The following is a 20,886-nucleotide window of genomic DNA, read 5'->3' as shown; positions in this document are numbered from 1 at the left end:
AAGAAATATGAATAAACAATTTGGGTCATTTCTTTAACTTGAATGTCATTATCATTATAAATAATTGGCTACTTAATTGAATGAACGAGGGGCCTAATTAGTGTTTGGAGGATAGAGGGCATAAGCCAAAACGCAGGGGATGTCCCATCCTTCAAAATCTCACTTTCTCCCCTCACTCAGGAGAATTCAGGAGAAGCATCATGCTTTTTATGCGGGAGCCTCCAACGGCTCTGCTAGCAGAAACCTTGGAACAACAGCCCACCCATCTTTGGGCCATCAGCCAATGTACCCCAGACCATCCTCCCTATTTATGGAGAATGTTCTGACATACATTTTCTCTTTCAGGACTCTTTTGGCAGATGGTTTTTGAAAAACCGAAAGCATAGTGGGCACACAAAACATGGCACCTAGTCGGCAAAGCCTCAGTAATTTGAGCAGAGCTGTGGTGCCTCCGAATAAGGCACAAAAATATCTGCATTCTAGTATGGATCTCTACGTTGGGTGGGGGGTTTTCCATTAGAAGAAAGGATGGTAGCCCTAACTGACTTGGCAGTTGGCAGGGTATGCCCAGTCATGGGTCCCTTGCTCACTTTGCCACTGGATTCAAGCTAGCCTGGCTGATGAGGGCTGTTACCCCGAAACCAGTCCCAGAATGCTTGTTTCCGGTTCAGGGAAGACCTGGCTTGGCAGTTCGGGCTGGACTGTTCCCAGGAGGCACTGGGTCAAGACTGATGTGCATATAGCTGGGTCTGAACTGAGGTGGCGAAGTGAGCTAAAGAATGATGATAGATATGGGATATATATATATATATATATTTCTCTCTCTCTCTCTCTCTCTCCATTTTTTCGAATTTCTTTTTCCAGTAGTTCCTGCATGTTTTCTATCACAATACAAGTCATATGGACGACAATGACTTAGCAAATAGCGTATCTCTCCAGGTTTGTTTCCAGTGCCTATGTTTTATACTCCAATGAGTAATAACTCTTCAACTTGATTGTTAGGATATTTATCATTGAGAGCATATAAACCATAAAATGTCTTAATCTCCGTATTACATGCCCATAAGATATGAAATATATTCAATATAGCTGTCTCCCTGAGCGTCTAGGAATTCTCTATTTAACAATGATTGTATTTCCAGTGAATTGCCCCTCTCGATTGTAGAGCACTGCCCCATCAAATTGTTATGAACGGGTACATTAGCATACGATAATAAAGTTCACAAACTCAACTGCAAATTATGATATTCAAACATTATTCTTAGATGTGGCCATAATTCACACTCAGAAGTCTAACGTTCTGGCTTAAAGTGGTCCTAATTCACACTCGTGATCACAAATCATCCTAACTTGCGTAGAACTGGCATGAAGTTACCTAAAAATGTGATTTATGCATGCCTTTCTAACGTATGTGCATCCTTTATGCACTGTGTACAATTTGCATGATTAGTTAGGGATAATACATTTGAGGATTTTTAACAGCATAAATGAGGCCAAAAGCGAATAGACTGTGAACTGGAATACTGTGGGACTCGGTGAGCTACTGGCTGTCCCATAACTTGTTTACCTTCCTGTGGTTGGGTCGGTCAAACTCTTGTGGTGGGAACCCTGGAAATACCGTTGTGCAAAAAGGAGTTACTCGAGTTCCGAGTCGTTGAAAATGATAGAAAACCTATTTTATGTGGGGTTCAGTTACAGATAATTATGTGTTCTAGTCCTACCAGTCAACAATAATGTCCTTTAGTGAGTGCAGAATCAGCTATATTTGGCTGCGGGTTAGATGATTATCAATAAAGGGATTGTGCCCAAGAATGCTATTCTCCTATTACAAAAGAAAAGCATTCTCACATTTGAAGAGATCTGGTATTCAGCTACTACATAAGAGTTGTGAATTTAGAAATTTCTTGGCGTGTCAACAATATGTAAATGCATTATTTTCTGGGCCAATTGAAAGTACTTGGGTTCATTTCCGTTTTTCACAGGATCAAAGTCATAATTCTGGGTGAACTCTACCTGCCCCCATTGCCTTCTAGTCGTTCTATTGGGGTAAGGCTCGGATGCAACAGCAACTACCAACACAAGTTCCTTCTTCACTTTGTTGATCTGTTAGGCACATTCGCTGTTTGAATTTCCTCTACGCTGTGTGTTATTTCAGCTTGAGTTCTGGCTACATCACTACTTTGTCGCACAATTTGCATCCTATATATTAGATGTACATCTGAAGACTGTAGCAGCAGATGCCAGTCATTCTACAGACCAGCCTAAAGATTATAGGTACATATCTCAATGTCATTGTCTACGCCTGTTAGACTGTGACTGTAGCTATTGCCTGACATAGCTCCTCCACCACCAGAGTAGTATCAAACATACCAGTCCTCAATATGTTATTGGATTTCAACATGGTTTTATGAATCTTCTGAACTCTATAACTGAGTTTAGAAGGGGTTGTATGTTGTTCCTTTTGTATTATTAGCATCAATTTGTGTAAAAAATAAAATTAAGATGCCTTTTGGGTACCTACTGGTATGTCGTCTAGTAATGCACCACCTGCTTGCCTAGCCTGACTATAGCCTGTTGTCTAGATCTAACTGTAGCACTTTGTATTGCTGATTCTGTGACAACAGTAGAGGTGACAATTGAAGATGCAATAGGTTCATTATTAGCAGGCAAGATTGATTTCGTGTCTTCATATTTGTCTTCTACTCTGGTGGTAGAAGACGTTTCTAAGATGTCAGATTCAGAAATATAAAGGTCTTCTAGAGATGATGGTTCTTCAACTGTTTGTTTCTGTGCTCTCTGTGAAGGTTGATCTGTTTGGGTACTTATGACTTTTATACATGTGTTGTTTCATAAAGAATGTTCACGATGTACAAACTGCTTTTTTAAATGTTTTTGTAATTTTTTAGGGGTCTTCAATTATTTTGATTGAATTGTAATAACATGAAAAATAACTGGGCTACATTACCCATAATTCTTAGTTTTATATGTAAAACCTGACATAGAATAGTGCATGTATATTTTTAATGGTACTATAAGTTATGTAATCTATAAAATACTAATTTCTTTCGATATCATTGAAAAAAAAATCTGTACTCTCTTTCTTGGAGCAGATGAGTCAATAGATGAAACTCCTGCCACTGCCTAAGGCTGGAGAGTAGACTTCAATAATTGAGATTAACTGTTTTGTGAAAGCTGGGCCGTCCACCTGTAGTAAGAGCCTCTGGACTCAAAGTGGCTAGATTTTCCAGTCCTCGTGACCTAAGGTCATTCCTCCTGCTTTCTAATTTCCTCCACACTGCCATATCTAATTCAGTAAATGCAGGAGGTGTGAGTGAGTAGGAGTCCAGCTGAGCAGATGAGTCTAGTATGTTTGTGGAAGTTTATGCAGTTGCTGAAGTACAAAAGCCTAATGTTGTTTAAGGATTTGTATGTGTGCATGAGGCGACTGAAAAGTGCTAATTTGTGGACTGGGAACCAGTGGAGTTGTTTGAGGTGTGTGGTGATGTGAGTGTAAAGGGGAGGTTGAGGGTGAGCCTGACCACTGAGTTGTGTGTGGTCTGGAATCTTCTGGTCAGTTGAGTGTTGATTCCAGCATAGAGTGTGTTGCAGTAATCCAGCTTGCTGAGGGTAAAGGCTTGAGCGACAGTTCTGGGAATGTTAGTAGATATGCCATTTGAAGATCTTCTTGAGCATCTGGAGTGTGTGAAAGCAGGAGACGGAGAATGGGTTTACTTGGCTGAACATAGTGAGTTGATAGTTGATTACTTTTAAGAGGTTCTTTGCATGAGTTGCCTGAAAAGTGTGGGCAGAGTTCAGAAGACCACCAGGTGGAGTCCCAGACTGAGATGCCTTTGCCAAAGATTGCTACTTCCTTCTTGTTTGTGTTGAGCTTGAGGCAGTTGTCATTCATCTGCTGATTTTGGCCACACAGCTGGAGAAATTGGTCCTGGTGTTTGGCGTCTTCTCGGAGAGAGAAAGTATGAACTGGATGTTGCTAGCCTAGGATATGATGTTAATTTCGCGGGCATAGATGATGCTGGTGAGTTGGGTCATGTACACATTTAACATAGTGGGGCTGAGTGAAGATCCTTGCAGGACTCCGCATATGAGGTTGACGACATCCAAGGCAAAGGGGGCCAGGCTGGCTACCTGGATGTGATCAGTCAGGAAGGAGCCAAATCCAGCAAAGTGTGGGTCCTTGAATGCCATCTCTGTGCAGTTGTTGGATAATGATGGGGTGGGAGATGGTGTCGAAGGATGTGGAAAGAGCCAGTAGGATGAGAACCGCAATGTCACCTCTGTCAATGGTCATCAGGATGTCGTTTGTGGTGGCGATACGGGTCGTCTTTCTACTGTGATTGGGCCTGAATTCAGATTGAGTGGTGTTGAGGATGTGGCTGTCAGTGAGGTGGGTGGCTAGGTGTAGGTTTTTCAGTGTTCCCATTACTTTTGCTGGGTAGTGTAACAGGGAGCTAGGCTGGTAGTTGACTAGAATTGGCAGGTCTGCTGAGGTTCTTTGAGGAGTTTTTTGGCATATTTCGAAGTGTCTGGGTAGGTGGCTGTGATGATTGAATCATTCAGGATTGGGGTGAGGACTGCACTGATGGCATCCAGTTCTTTGATGAAGGTGTGGTGGGTGAAGGGGCGTTAGGGTGCTCCAGAGAGTATGGACTGCATACATTTTGTTGTGGATTCTTTTTTTTGTTATGAATAATTTTATTGATAATGTAACAGTTGTCACTTGCACGTTCACTGCAATATACATTCTTTTACATATTGGAATTTAGCATTATTATGTACAATAATACAGTTAGAAATTACAGTTCAGTGGCTCATCTCTTCGACATGTCTAGTTCCACTGTCGTCGAGATGCACAGTTCCCCCCGATAAGCATTCCAGGCACCCCATTTTTTGTCCCATTTTTTAGGGCAGCCTCTAGATTTGTAGACCTCTTTTTCGGCTACCATGCATCTGTCCATTTCCGCCACCCATCCTATGAGTAAAGTTCGGTCTGCAGCCCCAAATTTCATAGCATTGGCTCTTTTAACTAACGTGTACCCCAGGGTAGTGAACTGCTGTTCTGTGTCCATAAGGTTGGTGGCCTCCCAGAGGGTTCTTAAACCCCAATGAGGGTGTCAAAGCGAGTTGTCTCCCAGCGCGTCTTGCAGCTTGGCCGTAGCCCTGTCCCATGTGTGACGAATCAAGGGGTAGTCCCATATTATCTGATAGAATGTGGCTATCTGGTTACAGCCGTGCACGCAAAGTGCATCCTGTTTTGTCCCTATCTTGTCCAGGGTTACCCCTGTGAGGTATGTCCGATGTAAAATCTTCAGTTGGATAAGTCGAAAGCTGTGGTTTATAGCTGCCTCTCTCGGGGATATCAGGGCGGTTTGCCAATCCTCATCCTCAATGTTTCCCAAGTCTCCCTGCCATTTATCCTAAAGAGTGAGTAAGGGGTCTGGCAAATTATTGCATAGCTTACGGAATGTAAGGGAAATTACCTTGGTAAGGAGAGGTTCTGACAAGAGTCGGTCCTGGTTGTTGTGGATTCTTGAGTGGTGATCGTGAGTCAGGAATTCAGGGTGGTCCTCTGGGTGCTGGTAGAGATGGGCAGCAAGGGTGGAAGGGTCCAGTTGGGGTTGGAAGCTTTAAAAGATGCTGGTGACCTTGTTGTTAATGAATAAGTACAGCTGGTTGCAGAGGTTCTGAGAGGGGGTTACACTGGTGGAGCTTGCTGTTGGAGAGGTGAACTCTTTCTTTATAGCAAAGATTTCCCTGCCACAGCTTTTGATGTGGTCAGTGAGTGTAGATCTATTGGTGGCTCTGATTTGCTGATGGCAGTATCTAAGGGCAGATTTGCAAGAACCCTTGTCAGTGCATTCGGACTTTGTCTCCATCTGTGTTCAAGTAGCTTACAGTAGCGCTTGGTGAGCCGTTAACCAGCTTGCTCACAGTCTGGTTCTCCTGGCTTTGCTGGCTTTGAGAGGAGCTAGGGTGTCTGCACAGGCGGTGATCCAGATGTTGAAGTTGGAGATGGATTTGGGTACGTTGTTTTTGTGCCGGGCAGGTGGTATTGGAATTTGGTAAACCCCAATGCTTCTGCGATCTTATTCAGTCCTATCTTGAAGATTTGGTGATGGTATTTCTTTGGTGGTGAGCATATGGTTGGACCAGGTGCTTGGTGGGGGCTTATCTACTGTGATGTTTCTGAAACTGGTGAAGATGGGGGCTAGTAGGAGTCGGCAGTGTCAGTGGGGCCTTCTGTGCCTGAGGTTAGGCAGGTCTTCAAGGAAGCTGGTGGTGTTGGGATCAGTGAAATCCTCCAGGTGGTAGTTGAGGTTGCCAGGGAGGTTAAAAGCACTGAAGTTCAGGATCAGAAGGGCTAAGACATCTGTAATGGTGTTGCCAAAGTTGGCACATGGTTCGGGAGGGCTGTATAAGAGAGTGTCCATCAGGGTGTAGTTGGCTGTGAGGAGCAGTTTGAAGGTCAATTGTTACATGTTGCTGGTGCTGCATTTTGGTGGTGGAGTATTGGATGAATTCCAACTCCGGGCCTTTTTGTCCTGTTCAGTCCTGTGGTCTTGTGTTCAGGTACGGTTGCTGTGGCGATGAAGGAGGCCGACGAGGGAGTCAGACATATTTCGGTCAGGAAGAACAAGTTTGGTGAGCGATCATGTAGCAGATCCCAAATTTCAGTAGAGTGTTTAGGGAGGGAGCGAGTGTTGAGGGGTATGCAGGACAGGGAGGGTGGTGGCGTAGTGAAGTTCAGGTGTGTGTGGGTGTGTGTGTTGAGTGTGGAAGATGCATGGTGGGAGTTAGGTGGGTGAGGGAAAGTGCACGTGAAATGGCAGATGGTGCAGGAGAATGCACCTTCAGTGTTGGGTGGCGAGCCGTAGCAGCGCCAGTAGATGCAACCAGGTATGTAATGTGCCCCCCGAAAGCACAAAGTACATCCATGTGTTACATTGACATAGTACACACTAAGCAGTTCTCATGCCACATGACCCCGATCACCCAATGCAATTGAAAAAACTGACAGCCGCATCCATCAAACAGTCACAACACAGACACTGGCTCCAGCAAAAGAATCAGAAATGAACCTCTAATCTAACAACTTCACACCTGACCATAATTTTTTCGACGGAATCCTCAAAAGGTTGAAAGGTACTTCAACTCCCATCTTGCTGCACATTATACAAATTATTGTAACGCAACAGTAGTTTTTAGATTAGTAAACACCAGAAAACTCCATAGTCCAAACTCTTCAGTACACGTAAACAGCAAATATGGATGTAAAAGAATCTGCAAAATGTTTCCTATGCGGTCAAATAGAAAAGAAGAGTGTTTGTCACAGCATGGCTGCAATATTGTTTTTAAACAGATCGAACATAATAAGCACATTCTCTTATAGCTGCATAATTAGGGTACTCAGAAGACAGAACTGGTGCAGGATAGCCATGGCAACATTTCCCATTAGCTTGCAAGCAGACTGCAGCACCACAAAAGCCTAACACAATGGTTATATTGCTATTCATTCATGTCACATAAGTGTTCACTCAAGGACTAAGTTAATTATTCTAAGATAAGGAGCCCCTTGTATGCTAACAGAGAGGCTGAACTTACCTGAAACATAGGGTATGTAAGGAAGGTCTCCAGCATCCTTCCCTCGCAGGCGGGGTTGGATTCATATTGCTTCAGGAGCTTGTCAAAATCTCTGTTTTGCTTACAGTTTGCCAGCACTTGCAGACTATACTGGTGATTCCGAACAAACTCTTGGTAAATGTTCAGCATTGGAAGCAGAATATCAAACAAGTCAGCTAGATAGAACAACAAAGTGTATTGGTTATTCACTTCCAATCATAATCAAGCACATTGACCATAGGGGTTCCATTATTACATTTGCATTATTGAAACTCATGCATGTAGGTCACGGTTAATGTTTTCCACAGGTTTGACACAAATGTTCATTTTAGAAGAATTGTATACATATACTTTAGCAATACTATTGTCAAAAGTGCTTGACACCTCTAAGGCCACAGAATTCCCTTAATTTAGTAATAAAAATTGTGAAATGTGGCAGCCACTTAAACATTCTATCCCTTATAGGACCCCGTATACGCATAATGAGCTCGCATTATGAAAACAAAGACAAATGGCAAAATCTCACAATGGTGTGTTATGTTTCTTACTGATACACAATACCAACCTAAAAAATAAACCTTTTGGGATATCCAGACAGCAAGTATTTGTAGGGCTACAAACACATTTGGGCACCAAAGGACAAAGAAGTGGCAGCATGTGTCTGTGATGTCTTAGAGAATTACCAGTAATATGCAATTCTGCAGAAAAATAATGCTAGAACTAACACCAAACATAGCACCATCGTGTTTGTTCTGTTTCTGCACCACTTCAGGTAATCCACTCGCTGCCCATCTAGGAGGTCTAGCCGGAACTGAAGCTCGTGTTCACTGCGAAAAAATGTGGCCATTTCTAATTGGCCTCTCCCGCAATGGATTATTTCCAAGAAATAAGCAAAGAGATGTAGAGTTTCCTGAATATCGTCACAGGCCTCTCTCTAATCGACAAGTATCAAAAAACCATTTCCCGAGGCTGCCGAGCCTATGGAACCGTCATCACACCAGTGGACTGGCCAGGAGGCCTTGTTGAATAATAGACACCACTGGTAGCAAAGGCATTATGGGCCACTGTGCACCACAAGCAGTACTCCTGTAGTACCGTTTTACAAACTCTTACATCCCTTCGAGATTTGTCATCAAAACATCTAAAATGGGAACATTTCGGAGCTATTTATATACATTCCGTAGAAATATAAAGAACTGCAGGTTCATCAACAGGGAGTTGGACGTTTCAGGAACGATTTACAAAGGCGCACAAGAGTATGCAAAAGAGACCCCCTGTAGTACCACTTCCGACTTATAAATGTTTTTGTGAATTGGAGAAAATATGTTAACACCCTACACAGGAGCAGGTGATTGGAACAGTTGGACCGGGGCACGCGCTCTTCTAAGCCTCAGGAGTAAAGTGTGGTGCCAGCCAGGCAGAGGCAGAGGCAGAGGGGCGTCAGGCCTGGTGGTGAGCTTTGCCCACGCAGCAGGGGGGAACCTATGGCCTTCGCCTCTATGGAGCCCGCTATGAGGGATGCTTGCATTTATCTAATGGTCGGCTCAAGCAGGAAGCTGAGGAAGTGAGTGAGCGGGAACTCCCATTCAGCAGGCAGTGCACGGTCTCTTTGCCTGTGGGTCTCTGCAGTCAAAAATGGAACATGGACTGTAGGAAGTCATGGAACCAGCAGGTAACAAGCAGGGTGCGACTATGGGGGGAACATAATCCGCACGGAAGCAGGGACACTGGCTTTGGCAACGTCGGCAAAATGGCGTTGGACAATGAAAAGCATTTTGTTGTCAATAATATTCAATTGTCTAACTTCATGTGTAAAAGAACCCAATCAAGACTCTTTTATAAGAAACAAAAGTCAAGCCTTGAGGATTGTTAAGATGGAACAAAATCTAATGTTCAAGCATAAAGTCTCAGAGCAAACGGTACCTTTAAGGCCATTTTCAATACCCAGAGAAATACATTTTACATTGTCTCTTTCTTTGAAAGACTAATGGCCAATGCTTAATTAAAAGTAAAAGAAACAAATTGGGAAAAACATCCCAGTTGTCACGCTGGTAGAAATATGGAAGTTCCAAGGCACTACCTCACAAAGACATATTTGTAACATAAAGCACACATACATAGTCTGCACAGAGAAAACATTGCATAAGGATGTGCTGGGCCCCGTCGGTTTGAGGTATTTGTATTAATGCAGAGAGCATTGTTGAAAGAATTGGCACGTTCCAGTGTACACGTTCACCCTCCACAGATCAGTTTTTTAATATGTAATTTGATTTAAAAGTGTGTTCCTTGGTTTTGACGTAATTGTATTTTGTAATGAAAGGTGCTTCGCTCACTAAACCCTGACAGATGGTAGTCACATGTGACTTGAGAAAATAGGTTAACCTAATGGAACGACGCCAAGGTCGCAATATTCCCCTTTTGTCCTAGGATTCCAGGAAAATCACGGAGACATGAACGACAATGCCGAGGAATAACAGCGTATCATTATGACTTAAACTCGCAGCACACAACTACTTACCTAAAATTAACGTAGGCCAATTGGCTATTCTTGCTTTCAATCCCTGGTGAAATATTTCATGGAGGAACATTATTGTTTCACTGGAAGAGAAAAGTAAAAAAATATAAATTACTTCCTTACTTAAAAATATAAAACAAATTTAAACTAGAGAATTCTGCTATTGGACCCACAAAAAGGACCTATTACACTAGCAAAAGCAAGAGGGTCGAATAATAATTTGAATGTCAAATTGTATTGGAATTTTGCCATAAATCGTCAATTAACAGCTTTGCTAGTTAGAATTCTACAGACAATGCCACACTGACTATTGTTAAGCTTTATCAATACATATGTCTCTACATGTCTTTCATCATGTTAGGAAATTAATATATATTTTTCTACACACACCACATGGAATATGGATTTCCTGTCACTGGACAGTAGCCGAATTTCTCAATGTAATACAAATAAAAGAATGCTGTAGGATTTAAGCTGATAATTATTTATACTCGATGTACATAAAATACAATCACGTTTAAAAAATAATGCAATACATGATATTCCACCCAAACTAGTTAAAATATGGTATAATTATTAATAATATTTTTTGGAGATGGTTCATAAATTATGAGTACAAAAGACATTAAGAGGAAGAAATACATTTGTACCATAAGCAATACAGCCACATGATGATAAACAATCCAATTTAAAACCAAACCCAATTAAAACCACGATGATACTAAAGTGCAATAATTCACATCCTTAATTATGCAATCTGACTCAGTAATATTTTCCGCATGTATCAGATTCCAATTTTGCAGCCTCCCCAAGCTACTTTTAACCCGAGTTCTCCCACAGAGCTATAAACTTTTTATAAGAGCCTCCTCTCAGAGTGTACTTTCTTTCGTGTTCTTTAATCCTGCACAATTTACTTAATAACTGTGTAAAAGTTGGAATGTACGCTGATCTCCATCGCTGCAGAATCAGCGACCTGGCGACCAGGACTGGGATGAATATCTGGTTTTTTTAAGGATCGTTGCTGTTAAGTCTGTTAAGTATTCTAAAATGTCTGAGTGTCCAAAGTCTTTGGGACCTTCAGTGTATCCAGGCAATATTTAATAATATTTTCCCAGAATCCATCTAATTACGGGCAGCCACAGATAATATGAGTCCAGTTCCCCCTCCCTCTAAATTGCACCTAAAGCAATTTGATGAGATCAAGGTGTTGATTTTCTGCAAAAAATACAGTGTAAGGTACAGCAGCCATTTTATATAAACCTGCTTCCGTTTAAAATTAGCTGCTTTCAACACTGAGCTATTAAACTTATTGACCTGATGCCAGTTTGTGCTAGAGATGTGTAGCCCTTCCTGATTTTTCCACTTCCGCTGTGCATTATGACATAATTTATTTTCTCCTTGTTTCCGAAATAAGGAGACCCACCTGCTTATCAATCGAAAATATGGTATCATTTGATGCCATAAACTCATAACAAATCATCGTCCTCAAGAGAGTCTATGACAGAGTAATTCAAATCATGACAAGGCTGGCACTAATGCCACCACACCATCAGCCCACAGTGTTTGTGCAGGCACAGGGCTTTACACCACCTCGAGGCAGAGCTGAGCCAAAATACATGAATCTCCAAAGCAGGGCACTGCCACATTGATAACAGAGAGGGTTAGCCACTTAGAAACAGTTGTTCCCTAGCAAATCAAAGATTTCTTGGAGGGTTTGAAGAAGGGTTCAACCCCCATTTAAAGTCATTTTCCTCCCTGGGAGCTTAATGTGGCCCTCTCTCGGCTCATGCAAGAGTTTTTTGAACCCATTATAGGGCTACTCTTCAGCATCTGTCCTGGAAGACAGCTTTCCTTGTGGCTATCACCAAGGGGTTAGTGAGATCCAAACCACTTTTCTGTCAAGAGCCATACACAGTTTTACATGCATCTAAAGTGGTTATGAGGTCCCATCCGAAATTCCTCCCTAGGTGGTTGTTAGACCTGACATCATTGGCTTGAGTCTCTCCTCCATTTTTTCTGTTTTGCCTCCACTGTTTTACGATGTTTTGCTGGTATATGCTTTGGGCGCTGTGCCACTGCTGATCAGTGCCACAGCGCAAGTGCTCCATATGTTAAATTGATGTATCGATTGTGTCCATGTTTGGCTTATTTGGTTTACTGTCAGTCCCTAGTCTAGTGCACCAGGAGTGCCGGGGCTTGTAAATACAAATGCTGCTCGTGGGCTTGCAGCACGTGTTGTGCCACCCACAGGAGCGGCCTCGTAAAAGAATGTCTACGGGTCGGTCATTGCGAGACCCACGTGCAGCCTAGCGCTGCCACGCAGGCTGCGCAAGTATACCTACTTGCCAGCCCTTCAAACCTTCCCTTGACTTCATGTTAGTCACCCCTATGGTAGGCCCACGGGCAGGGTGCATTGTAAGTATAAGGTAGGACACGCCTGACCAAGTTGGCATGTCCTAATAGTGAATTACAGCCATCTTCGTTCTTCACTATTGCGAGGTAGCCTGCTCTCCATTAGTTAGAATGGGCCGCCGGGATTATTAATGCTATGATCCTAGCTGGCTCGGGGAGCGTGGTGCAATGTCGAATTTGGTATCCCTGGACTCGGGGTTTAATTACGCATCCGTTGGTGTGGATGGTTTTTGGACTCTGGGTTCGAAAATAGCACTTTTAGAAAGTGTCTATTTTCTTGTCTAACCATATCTGGTTTCTGCTGGTCTTGCGTGTGTGTGACAGGAGCTGGGTGGCTCCACAGGTCTGGATGAGTCAGTGTGGGATGAGTGGGACATTTGCGTTGAGAGTAGGGGGAGAGTAGTTGCTGATAGCCTGCCCTGCCTGATACAATGCCGGCTCCACCTCCTGCCAAGCGGCTGATGGCTCTGTGCCTGCCATGGACGATCCTATCCCCACCTCCTGCCAGGAGGCCGTTAGCTCTGCTCCTGCCAGTGTCAATGCTGGCTCCACCTCCTGCTGGGCGTCTGAGGACCCAGCCCTGCTCAGTGAATAGGCCAGGTGCCTCTGCCTGGCTCCACCCACAACAGACCCAGGATGTTGGGAAATTCCCCTGCATGGACAAAGGGATCAAAGCCGAAAAGGGGTATAAGAGAAGGACCCCTGAACCAAGAATTTAGATCACTTCTGACAAGGAACCCTGTAACCAAGGACAAGAGGCCTGCTGATCTGAGGACTTGCCTACCCCTTCTGCCAGTGTGCTGTTTGCTGGGGGGAATCCTGCAGTGCTTCTTTATTTTTGCCAAGGAACCAGGAGAGAGGAACTGTGTATGTACTCTCACGCTTGCTAAGAAAATCTCCAAGGACTGGAAGAGTGCCAGTCTCCTGCTGAAGTCACAGGGCTAAAGGACTTCATCTGCTAAAGTGCTATTTGCTGGAACTGTGAATCCAGCACCTCTGAAAGAGCCAGCAACCTCGACGCCGACGGACGTCGCCGAATCCAGCTCGACATAGTGGGTAACGGCCCCAGTGTCCCGCTTCCTCGACGACCGGCCGCCGGGCCCGACCGACGCCAGCAGCAACGCCAGTGAGTGGGAGTACGGCTCCAGCTCCAAGGGACCTCGTGTCTGCACCGCTGCTGATCGCATCGCCCTCGTGCCCTCTCGACGCCGTGAGCGTTGCTCACTCTGTGCAACCGCATCATCGACAACGACGCCTGCTGAGGCCTGATCGACACCGAAGACGCGACGCCGGATTGCTCGACGCCGCTGATCATCGTGTGCTTCATTTTCCAAAGGTACTGTGTTGTTGGGGGTCCGTGTGACTCCGGGCTCGACGTAGCGCTCCTCGCGGTCAACGCCGAACCTTTGGATTAACTTTGCCTCGACGTCGTGTAGCCCCCGTGTGGGTTACCCTGTTGCTAAGAACTGTATTGCCAAGAAGAAGATTTGCTTTGATACTAAAGACTTTTGTGCTAAAGAAGAAACTACCTTTGAACTATCCTTTTTCCCTTCCCAGAGTATTTATTAAGATTGTGTACATTTTTGTCGTTATTTGGTCTTGTGCTAAGCCTTATATAAAAATACTTATTTTTATAATACTACTGTGTCGTGTCCATTTGTAGTGTATTCACTTTATTACTGTATGTGGTCATAAATGCTTAACACACAGCCTCTGAGATAAGCCTGTCTGCTCTGCCAAGCTACCAAGGGGGTGAGCAGGGGTTATCGAAGGGTGTGATCCCCTTGCCCTGACTAGAAAAGGTGTGTCCCTATTTGTCAGAAGTATATACCTCTGCCAACTAGAGACAGCCGGTTCTAACAGTGGTTATGGATTTTTTTATGTAAACCAGACTGTTTCCTTGCCTACTTTGGTTAAACTAAGGATCTACGGAGATCTGACCAGTTATATATAAACTATGGCTCTCTCCGGACAGGTCTAGCAACTTCCAAGCAGCCCATCTCCAGATGCATTGTTTTTCAGTATTTTACTCTGTTACCAAAAGCTAACAAATCCCTTTCCAGTAAGCCTAAATCTCACTCTACCGAAGGGACGGCAGCTACTGCCGCCTTGCTTCGTAATATATCCATTGCTGAGATTCGCAAGGCTGCTACCTGCAAGTCAGTTCATACTTTCACTAAACACTACTGCCTGGATTCTTATGCCAAGGCAGATGCTCAAGAATGGCAGGCTTCCCTTCGCAATCTATTTTCTTAAACTTACATAAACTTCTCTGTCTCTTTCACCACGTTTTATAGGGTTGGGCTAGCTAATCCATTCATGTGCTTATGACTATACATGGTAATACCATGCCAGAGAAGGAACAGTTTCTTACCTGTAACTCCAGTTCTCTTGTAGGGGTATTCTCATGATAAGTCATAAGCAACCCGCCCTCCTCCCCGGTGGAATAGACAGACGGATTCATAACATGGAATATGCATTCCCTTCTCATCGCTGAAGTAACTGCCACTGACTGTGCATGATGGGATACTGGTGGTCTCTGCATTTTTAAAGGCACAGCTTCTAATTTTCAGACGTATAATGGCAGCCTATGGGGTTTTCTGACCTCTCCTTTCATCCCTTGCATGAAAAAAGGAGTTTTGTGAAGGGGAGTTTTCTGTGGGCCAAACACCACACAAATTGCACAAAATATAGTATGTTGGCTGTCTTTTTTTCACTGCAAGATGAAGATACGGCCAGAGTAGCCTATCTATTTAGGCTGCAATATTGTCTTTCTATCTCTTAAGTGTCTTTGCAGGCCTTCCTGAAGAAAGGTGAAAAATATACATTTAAGAAGATATAGCTAAACAAGTGATCCTGGGTCCCCGCACGTAGGCGGGACTATTCAAGTGCTTATGACTATACATGGAAATCCCCATACAAGAGAATCTCCTTTCCCCGTTCTCTATGCTTTAGAAAAATGAAGTGACATATTTTGTTATACACAATCCCTCATGACAGGCACACCGGTGTTGCAAAAGCCCTTTTCTCAATCCATCAATGGTAAGTAACATACTGCATGTCACTTTCTTCTTCTCTTCACCCATGCATGTGCAGGCTCATACACATAAGCATTCCTCTTTTTCCCTTACATGAGGAGCTGGAATCATCAGTATCATGTGCAGTGAATGCGTGTGTGTGTATGGCAGAAGGTTTCTTCTTCTGGTAACCTTTGCTCATTGCTTCGAGTCCTTAGGGCCCTGGTACTTTTAAGAGAGATTCTTAAGTTTCCGCTTTTTGGCCTTGTCCTCTGTTTAGTGGCCCTCTCAGCGAGACACCTGTCACCTCCAGGTGACATTGATTAGTGTTATGCAGCACGATGGCTACAGGAATGAATTGCCCCTACTTCTGGAGCCATGAAAAAAGAAAAAGGTGTAAACGTTGCGCGCAGCAGTTGGCAATCACCACTGTTCTTCTTCCTTGGAGCTGATTCACCCATTACCTGCAGATCTACATTCAGACGAGCATGCTTAGTTGACAAACTCTTACACTCTAACCACATCTACTATCTTGCCAAGAAATTGAAAATCTCTGGAGGCCCTCGTCAGCTATGCAGCTCGGACAATGTCTTCATAGAAACCCCTTTCTTCTATAAGAAGTTGACACTTAGTCTTTCTTCAGCTGTGCTCCCAAACACTGAAGCTCAGTACCCTACTGACATTTGGGTGATTATCTCAATTAAAGTATTCAAGAAAGAACGTTAGCAATTATTGATAACTGGCCTATTTTAACCAGATCTCCTGTCAGGACAGCCCCAAGCTGTCTTCTTTGACCCAACCTGTTTGGATTCTAGAATTTGGGCTGTGCATGTAATCTTTAAGCTATCATTTTATTGTTGTTTACATTGTATATTTTATGCATTGGATTCTTCCTTCATCATTGCATCTACCCTGCTCTGCGTTTGTTTGTGTCAATGGTTCTGTCTGTGTTGCCTTGGTGCTGTGTAGAGACCATAGTCAGAGGCTCGGATTGGGCTAGCACAAACCGTAATTAGCTCCTGCTGCCAAGCAAGAATGGGCCACTAACATTAGGATCGCATTATGGCTGAGAGTCAGGCCATGTCACTGTGGAGAAAACAACGCGCCCATACATAAGTTGACTCTTATGCAATACTACCAATGAAAGCCCTGGTATATCATCTAGTCAGCAGAAGATATTGAGCAAGAGTCCCTCATGTACAACAGAACACATACAGAATGGCGCGCTTCATCCAATTTTCCCTTACTCCGAATGGACACCAGTGATCTGTAGATTACGTACACATACCTGCATAGGTGCATTAACCTGCTGAGGTATCCCTCCCAATACAAGGAAACTTACTAACGTCAGCAAAGGACTCTTTAGCCCACAAGGCCACACATGAGAGAGTTGTATTTAAAAACTAGCCTTCAAAAAAATGAAAAATATAAAATGTTTAGAGTAAGAAATTGGGTTATTGGTTGAGGAGGTGGAAGCAGCGCTATGTCAACAACCACTATCAATGCCAGAGTGAACCACAAAAGTCAATAAATGTACCTGTCGTTAACCCTATGGTAGCTTGGCACAAAGTAATCAATCTTAACTTAAAGGCAATTTGTAAAGTATTTATGCAGCACACAATCAAAAATAAAGTGAAAACAGAGCACAAGTAAAATCTTAAACCAATTTAGACAAAAGAGTACATTTTAATAAATAAATTGATACCAGAAGGAGAAAAATCGAATCTGGAAATATGCAATACAATTTTTTAGATAGAGCCTAAAAGCACAAAGTGCCACTTGCACTCATCTGATTCGCATTCAGAGGGATACGCCTATTACTGGATACGCTCACTTGTTCTTTCCACTCGCCAGTCTACCAGAAGGAGGATTTCTGTTGCAAAAAGAAGGGCTAATTATTGGCAAAAGCTCACCTTGGGGGTCGCGCCGCTGGTGGGAGCATTTCCGCATTCGGCGGACTGCCTGCACGCTCCCAGCGTGCGCTTGACCAAGAACTACCTGCCGCTTCACCGGGGGACTGCGAGGCCCAGCAGCCTTCACTGGTGTCAGCTGGTGCCTCTTCCCCCGGCGGTCACGCCCTCCACCTGCAGCTATTTACTTTTCGCGACACCCGCTCCGCGGGTGCTGCTCACTTGTTCTTTCCACTCGCCAGTCTACCAGAAGGAGGATTTCTGTTGCAAAAAGAAGGGCTAATTATTGGCAAAAGCTCACGTTCGGGGTCGCGCCGCTGGTGGGAGCATTTCCGCATTCGGCGGACTGCCTGCACGCTCCCAGCGTGCGCTTGACCAGGAACTACCTGCCGCTTCACCGGGGGACTGCGAGGCCCAGCAGCCTTCACTGCTGTCAGCTGGTGCCTCTTCCCCCGGCGGTCACGCCCTCCACCTGCAGCTATTTACTTTTTGCGACACCCGCTCCGCGGGTGCCGCTCACTTGTTCTTTCCACTCGCCAGTCTACCAGAAGGAGGATTTCTGTTGCAAAAAGAAGGGCTAATTATTGGCAAAGGCTCACCTTGGGGGTCGCGCTGCTGGTGGGAGCATTTCCGCATTCGGCGGACTGCCTGCACGCTCCCAGCGTGCGCTTGACCAGGAACTACCTGCCGCTTCACCGGGGGACTGCGAGGCCCAGCAGCCTTCACTGCTGTCAGCTGGTGCCTCTTCCCCCGGCGGTCACGCCCTCCTGTTCGAATCACAATAAATTAACTGGTCCTTCCCGCGTCGCGGGACACGCGCGGGACAAAGCGCGGGGCGAAGCCCGGGCCAAGGGCGGGCCCATTTAAGCCCGTTCAAGACCGGGCAAGACTGGACTGGGCCACCTTATTTATTTTTGCTTTCCCCTTTCTATTACTGTTGTTACTGCCCATATTTTAAACATTGTGTTCTTAGTCTGTAGTCAACACCCCTAACCTGTTATCCCTGTAACAAATCATATTGTATTATGTCCCCCAGAACTACTAGGAACACTGTCAAAAAACAGGCCCAGGCTGCTGCTCAAGTTATCGGCCCAATAGACCAATTTATCACCAAAGCGAATGAGGCCATTGAGCAGGGTATCACCATATTGGAACGGAGAGTTTCACAGGACTTGGCCATCGCCAGACGCTCCTCCATGGGCTTACTGGCTACAGCAAAAACCCCTCAGCGTCCCGCAGAGTTACCCCCACCACTGATCGAGCATGCGGAGATCCATACAGTTCCTTGTATAGTGGACCTGTCCGCATCCCTAGACCTCTCCGAATCACATCTGCTGCAGTCACTGGAAAAATCTCCAGCCATTTTCGCAAGCCAAACTAGCGTGGCTGCCACTCCATCTGCAGATAGGGGTTTACGTGAGGGAGCAATCCCCAAAAAGAAGAAGAGGAAAACTAACAAACCTCTTCATTCTGTTAACTCTCCCCCCAAAACTATTCACACCACCCTTTCCACCTCCCCCCTCCCTATACAGCCCATTGATCTCGTCCTAACTCCCCACCAATTACCCACCTCTTCACTTGTACAAGCAATAAATCACACTACTGATAACATTAACCTCAGCTCTAGTAGCTATGACAGTGAAGGTGGTATGGTTAACGATGGTAATCTAACTAGTAACACCTGTAGCAATGACAATTTACTCCTTAGTAAAATCGGTGATCTAATTAGATTCTACCTAAAACCTATAGAAAAGTCACTACATCAGGTTGAAACCCAACTAACCCAACTGTCTTTAGTTCTAAACTCAAGTAAATCTACCAACAAAGACACTAACCCAGTTCAAGGGAGGCCCCTCATTCAGAATGCAAAAACATCTAAGACAGGTTCGACTGTATCAAATCCCTCCAATACGAACCAAAAGGCACCGCAGAAACAGCTACAAAAACAGCCACCATTAGATGCAACTAAGGTCCAAGTACCTCCTAATCCATCCAATCCCATATCGATCCCACCCCCCTCCCACTCTAAGACACAGACCTCTACTCAATCAAAACCTTCTTCCGCCCTACCTACCCCGGCCCCCACCCTCCCAAAACACCCTGTCGGATTTAATACCATACAGAGAAATAGAAAGAGGAGGGGCCATCCTATCCATCTTCCCCCTGAAGCTTCCCCCTGCGTAGTAATTATGACAGGTGTTCCGGAACTTTCTCCCAATCAGGATGAACCGGTCTGGTCACTAAAAAACAAAGTAATTTACTGGCTGTCCAACAATAGACCATTACCAACCTTCCTGGACAATAGAGTCACCACTGTGTGTAGAGTCCCCTGGTTAGGCACTGAGCCCAAAAACATCCAGGGTGATTGCGTTATAGTGAACTTTGCCGACCCAAATACAGTAGAGCACATCCAAATCCACTGAAGGGATAGTCACTCATAGATTGTCATATTTTTACCCTCCAGCTCCACGACACAATGTCGGTCCCCCTTGGAGCTGGACAAGAGTGGGGAATTGGGACGGGAATAGAGACCGGGGCCACTGGGCAGGTTATGGATTTAGCAATCCAGCTCCTGGTCCCTTCACAAATTGGAGAGGCCCACCCCTAACTAACAGATATGAATGCCTTGATATGGTTGACTGACCATCAGCTTCCTCCACAAATACCAAAAGTAGAATCAATACCCAAATTCAAACTACTTCTATCTCCAGAGGAACACTGATGGCAGGAGCAACTCGCACATCCCCTCCTGGCTCTCTTGTAGAGCCTTTTACCCCTCCGATGGAACTATCCCCCTATCCGGCAACTCTTCTGGATCAAGAACTCAAACACGATTACCCATCCCTCCCTGAAGAGCCACCTAAGAGGCAACTACTCAACAACTCAGCCTTAAGTGAAATACATCTCTCTTCTCCCACCCTTCTCCCAAACACCCTGCCCGAGCCCCACCCTCTGTTAATTCACAGAACTCAAATTCCACCCTACCCCTAACATGGGATCTCCCAGTTATGTACTGGAATGTAGCGGGCCTCAGATCCAAGATCCACCTCCAGTCATGGACCGACGTGATCAACAAGCACAAAATAGCTTGCCTCCAGGAAACCTGGGCAATCGACCCCATTCACATCCAGGGTTATAAAACTTTTCACATCCCCGCCAGCCCGTCCATTCACGGAAGACCTAAGGGTGGCTTAGTAATCTATTTTTCTAATAAAATGTCACCCACGACTATAGAGGTATCTCTAGCGTCCCCAACTGTTCAAATCCTAAAGCTAGCCTTTGATAATACCTCCATCTACTATCTCATCAATTTGTATAACAATTCCCCCCCGCTGAGTGTGTAAAGTCATTGTCAGATATCACCCTATATCTTCAAGAACAGAAAGCAAAA

The 20,886-nt window shown here is 44.6% G+C and overlaps 1 protein-coding gene across 2 annotated transcripts in view; it reads right to left on the bottom strand.

Moving 5' to 3' along the window:
* RASGRF2 (Ras protein specific guanine nucleotide releasing factor 2) overlaps nt 1-20,886 on the bottom strand; it is a 1,825,430-nt gene that overhangs the window by 1,048,434 nt on the left and 756,110 nt on the right. For both annotated transcript variants that reach the window (XM_086960835.1, XM_086960836.1), the window contains exons 6-7: nt 10,160-10,239; nt 7,624-7,817 (exon numbers count right to left, since the gene is read on the bottom strand). In XM_086960835.1, the coding sequence (XP_086816961.1) occupies nt 7,624-7,817; nt 10,160-10,239 (274 nt within the window). The remainder of the gene's footprint in view (nt 1-7,623; nt 7,818-10,159; nt 10,240-20,886) is intronic.

This window comes from Lissotriton vulgaris, chromosome 3_1 (genome assembly GCF_964263255.1).
Source record: "Lissotriton vulgaris chromosome 3_1, aLisVul1.2, whole genome shotgun sequence".
Taxonomy (NCBI): Eukaryota; Metazoa; Chordata; class Amphibia; order Caudata; family Salamandridae; genus Lissotriton; species Lissotriton vulgaris.
The sequence above is the reverse complement of the archived record's forward strand: the minus strand, read 5'-3'. Positions and strand labels throughout refer to the sequence as shown.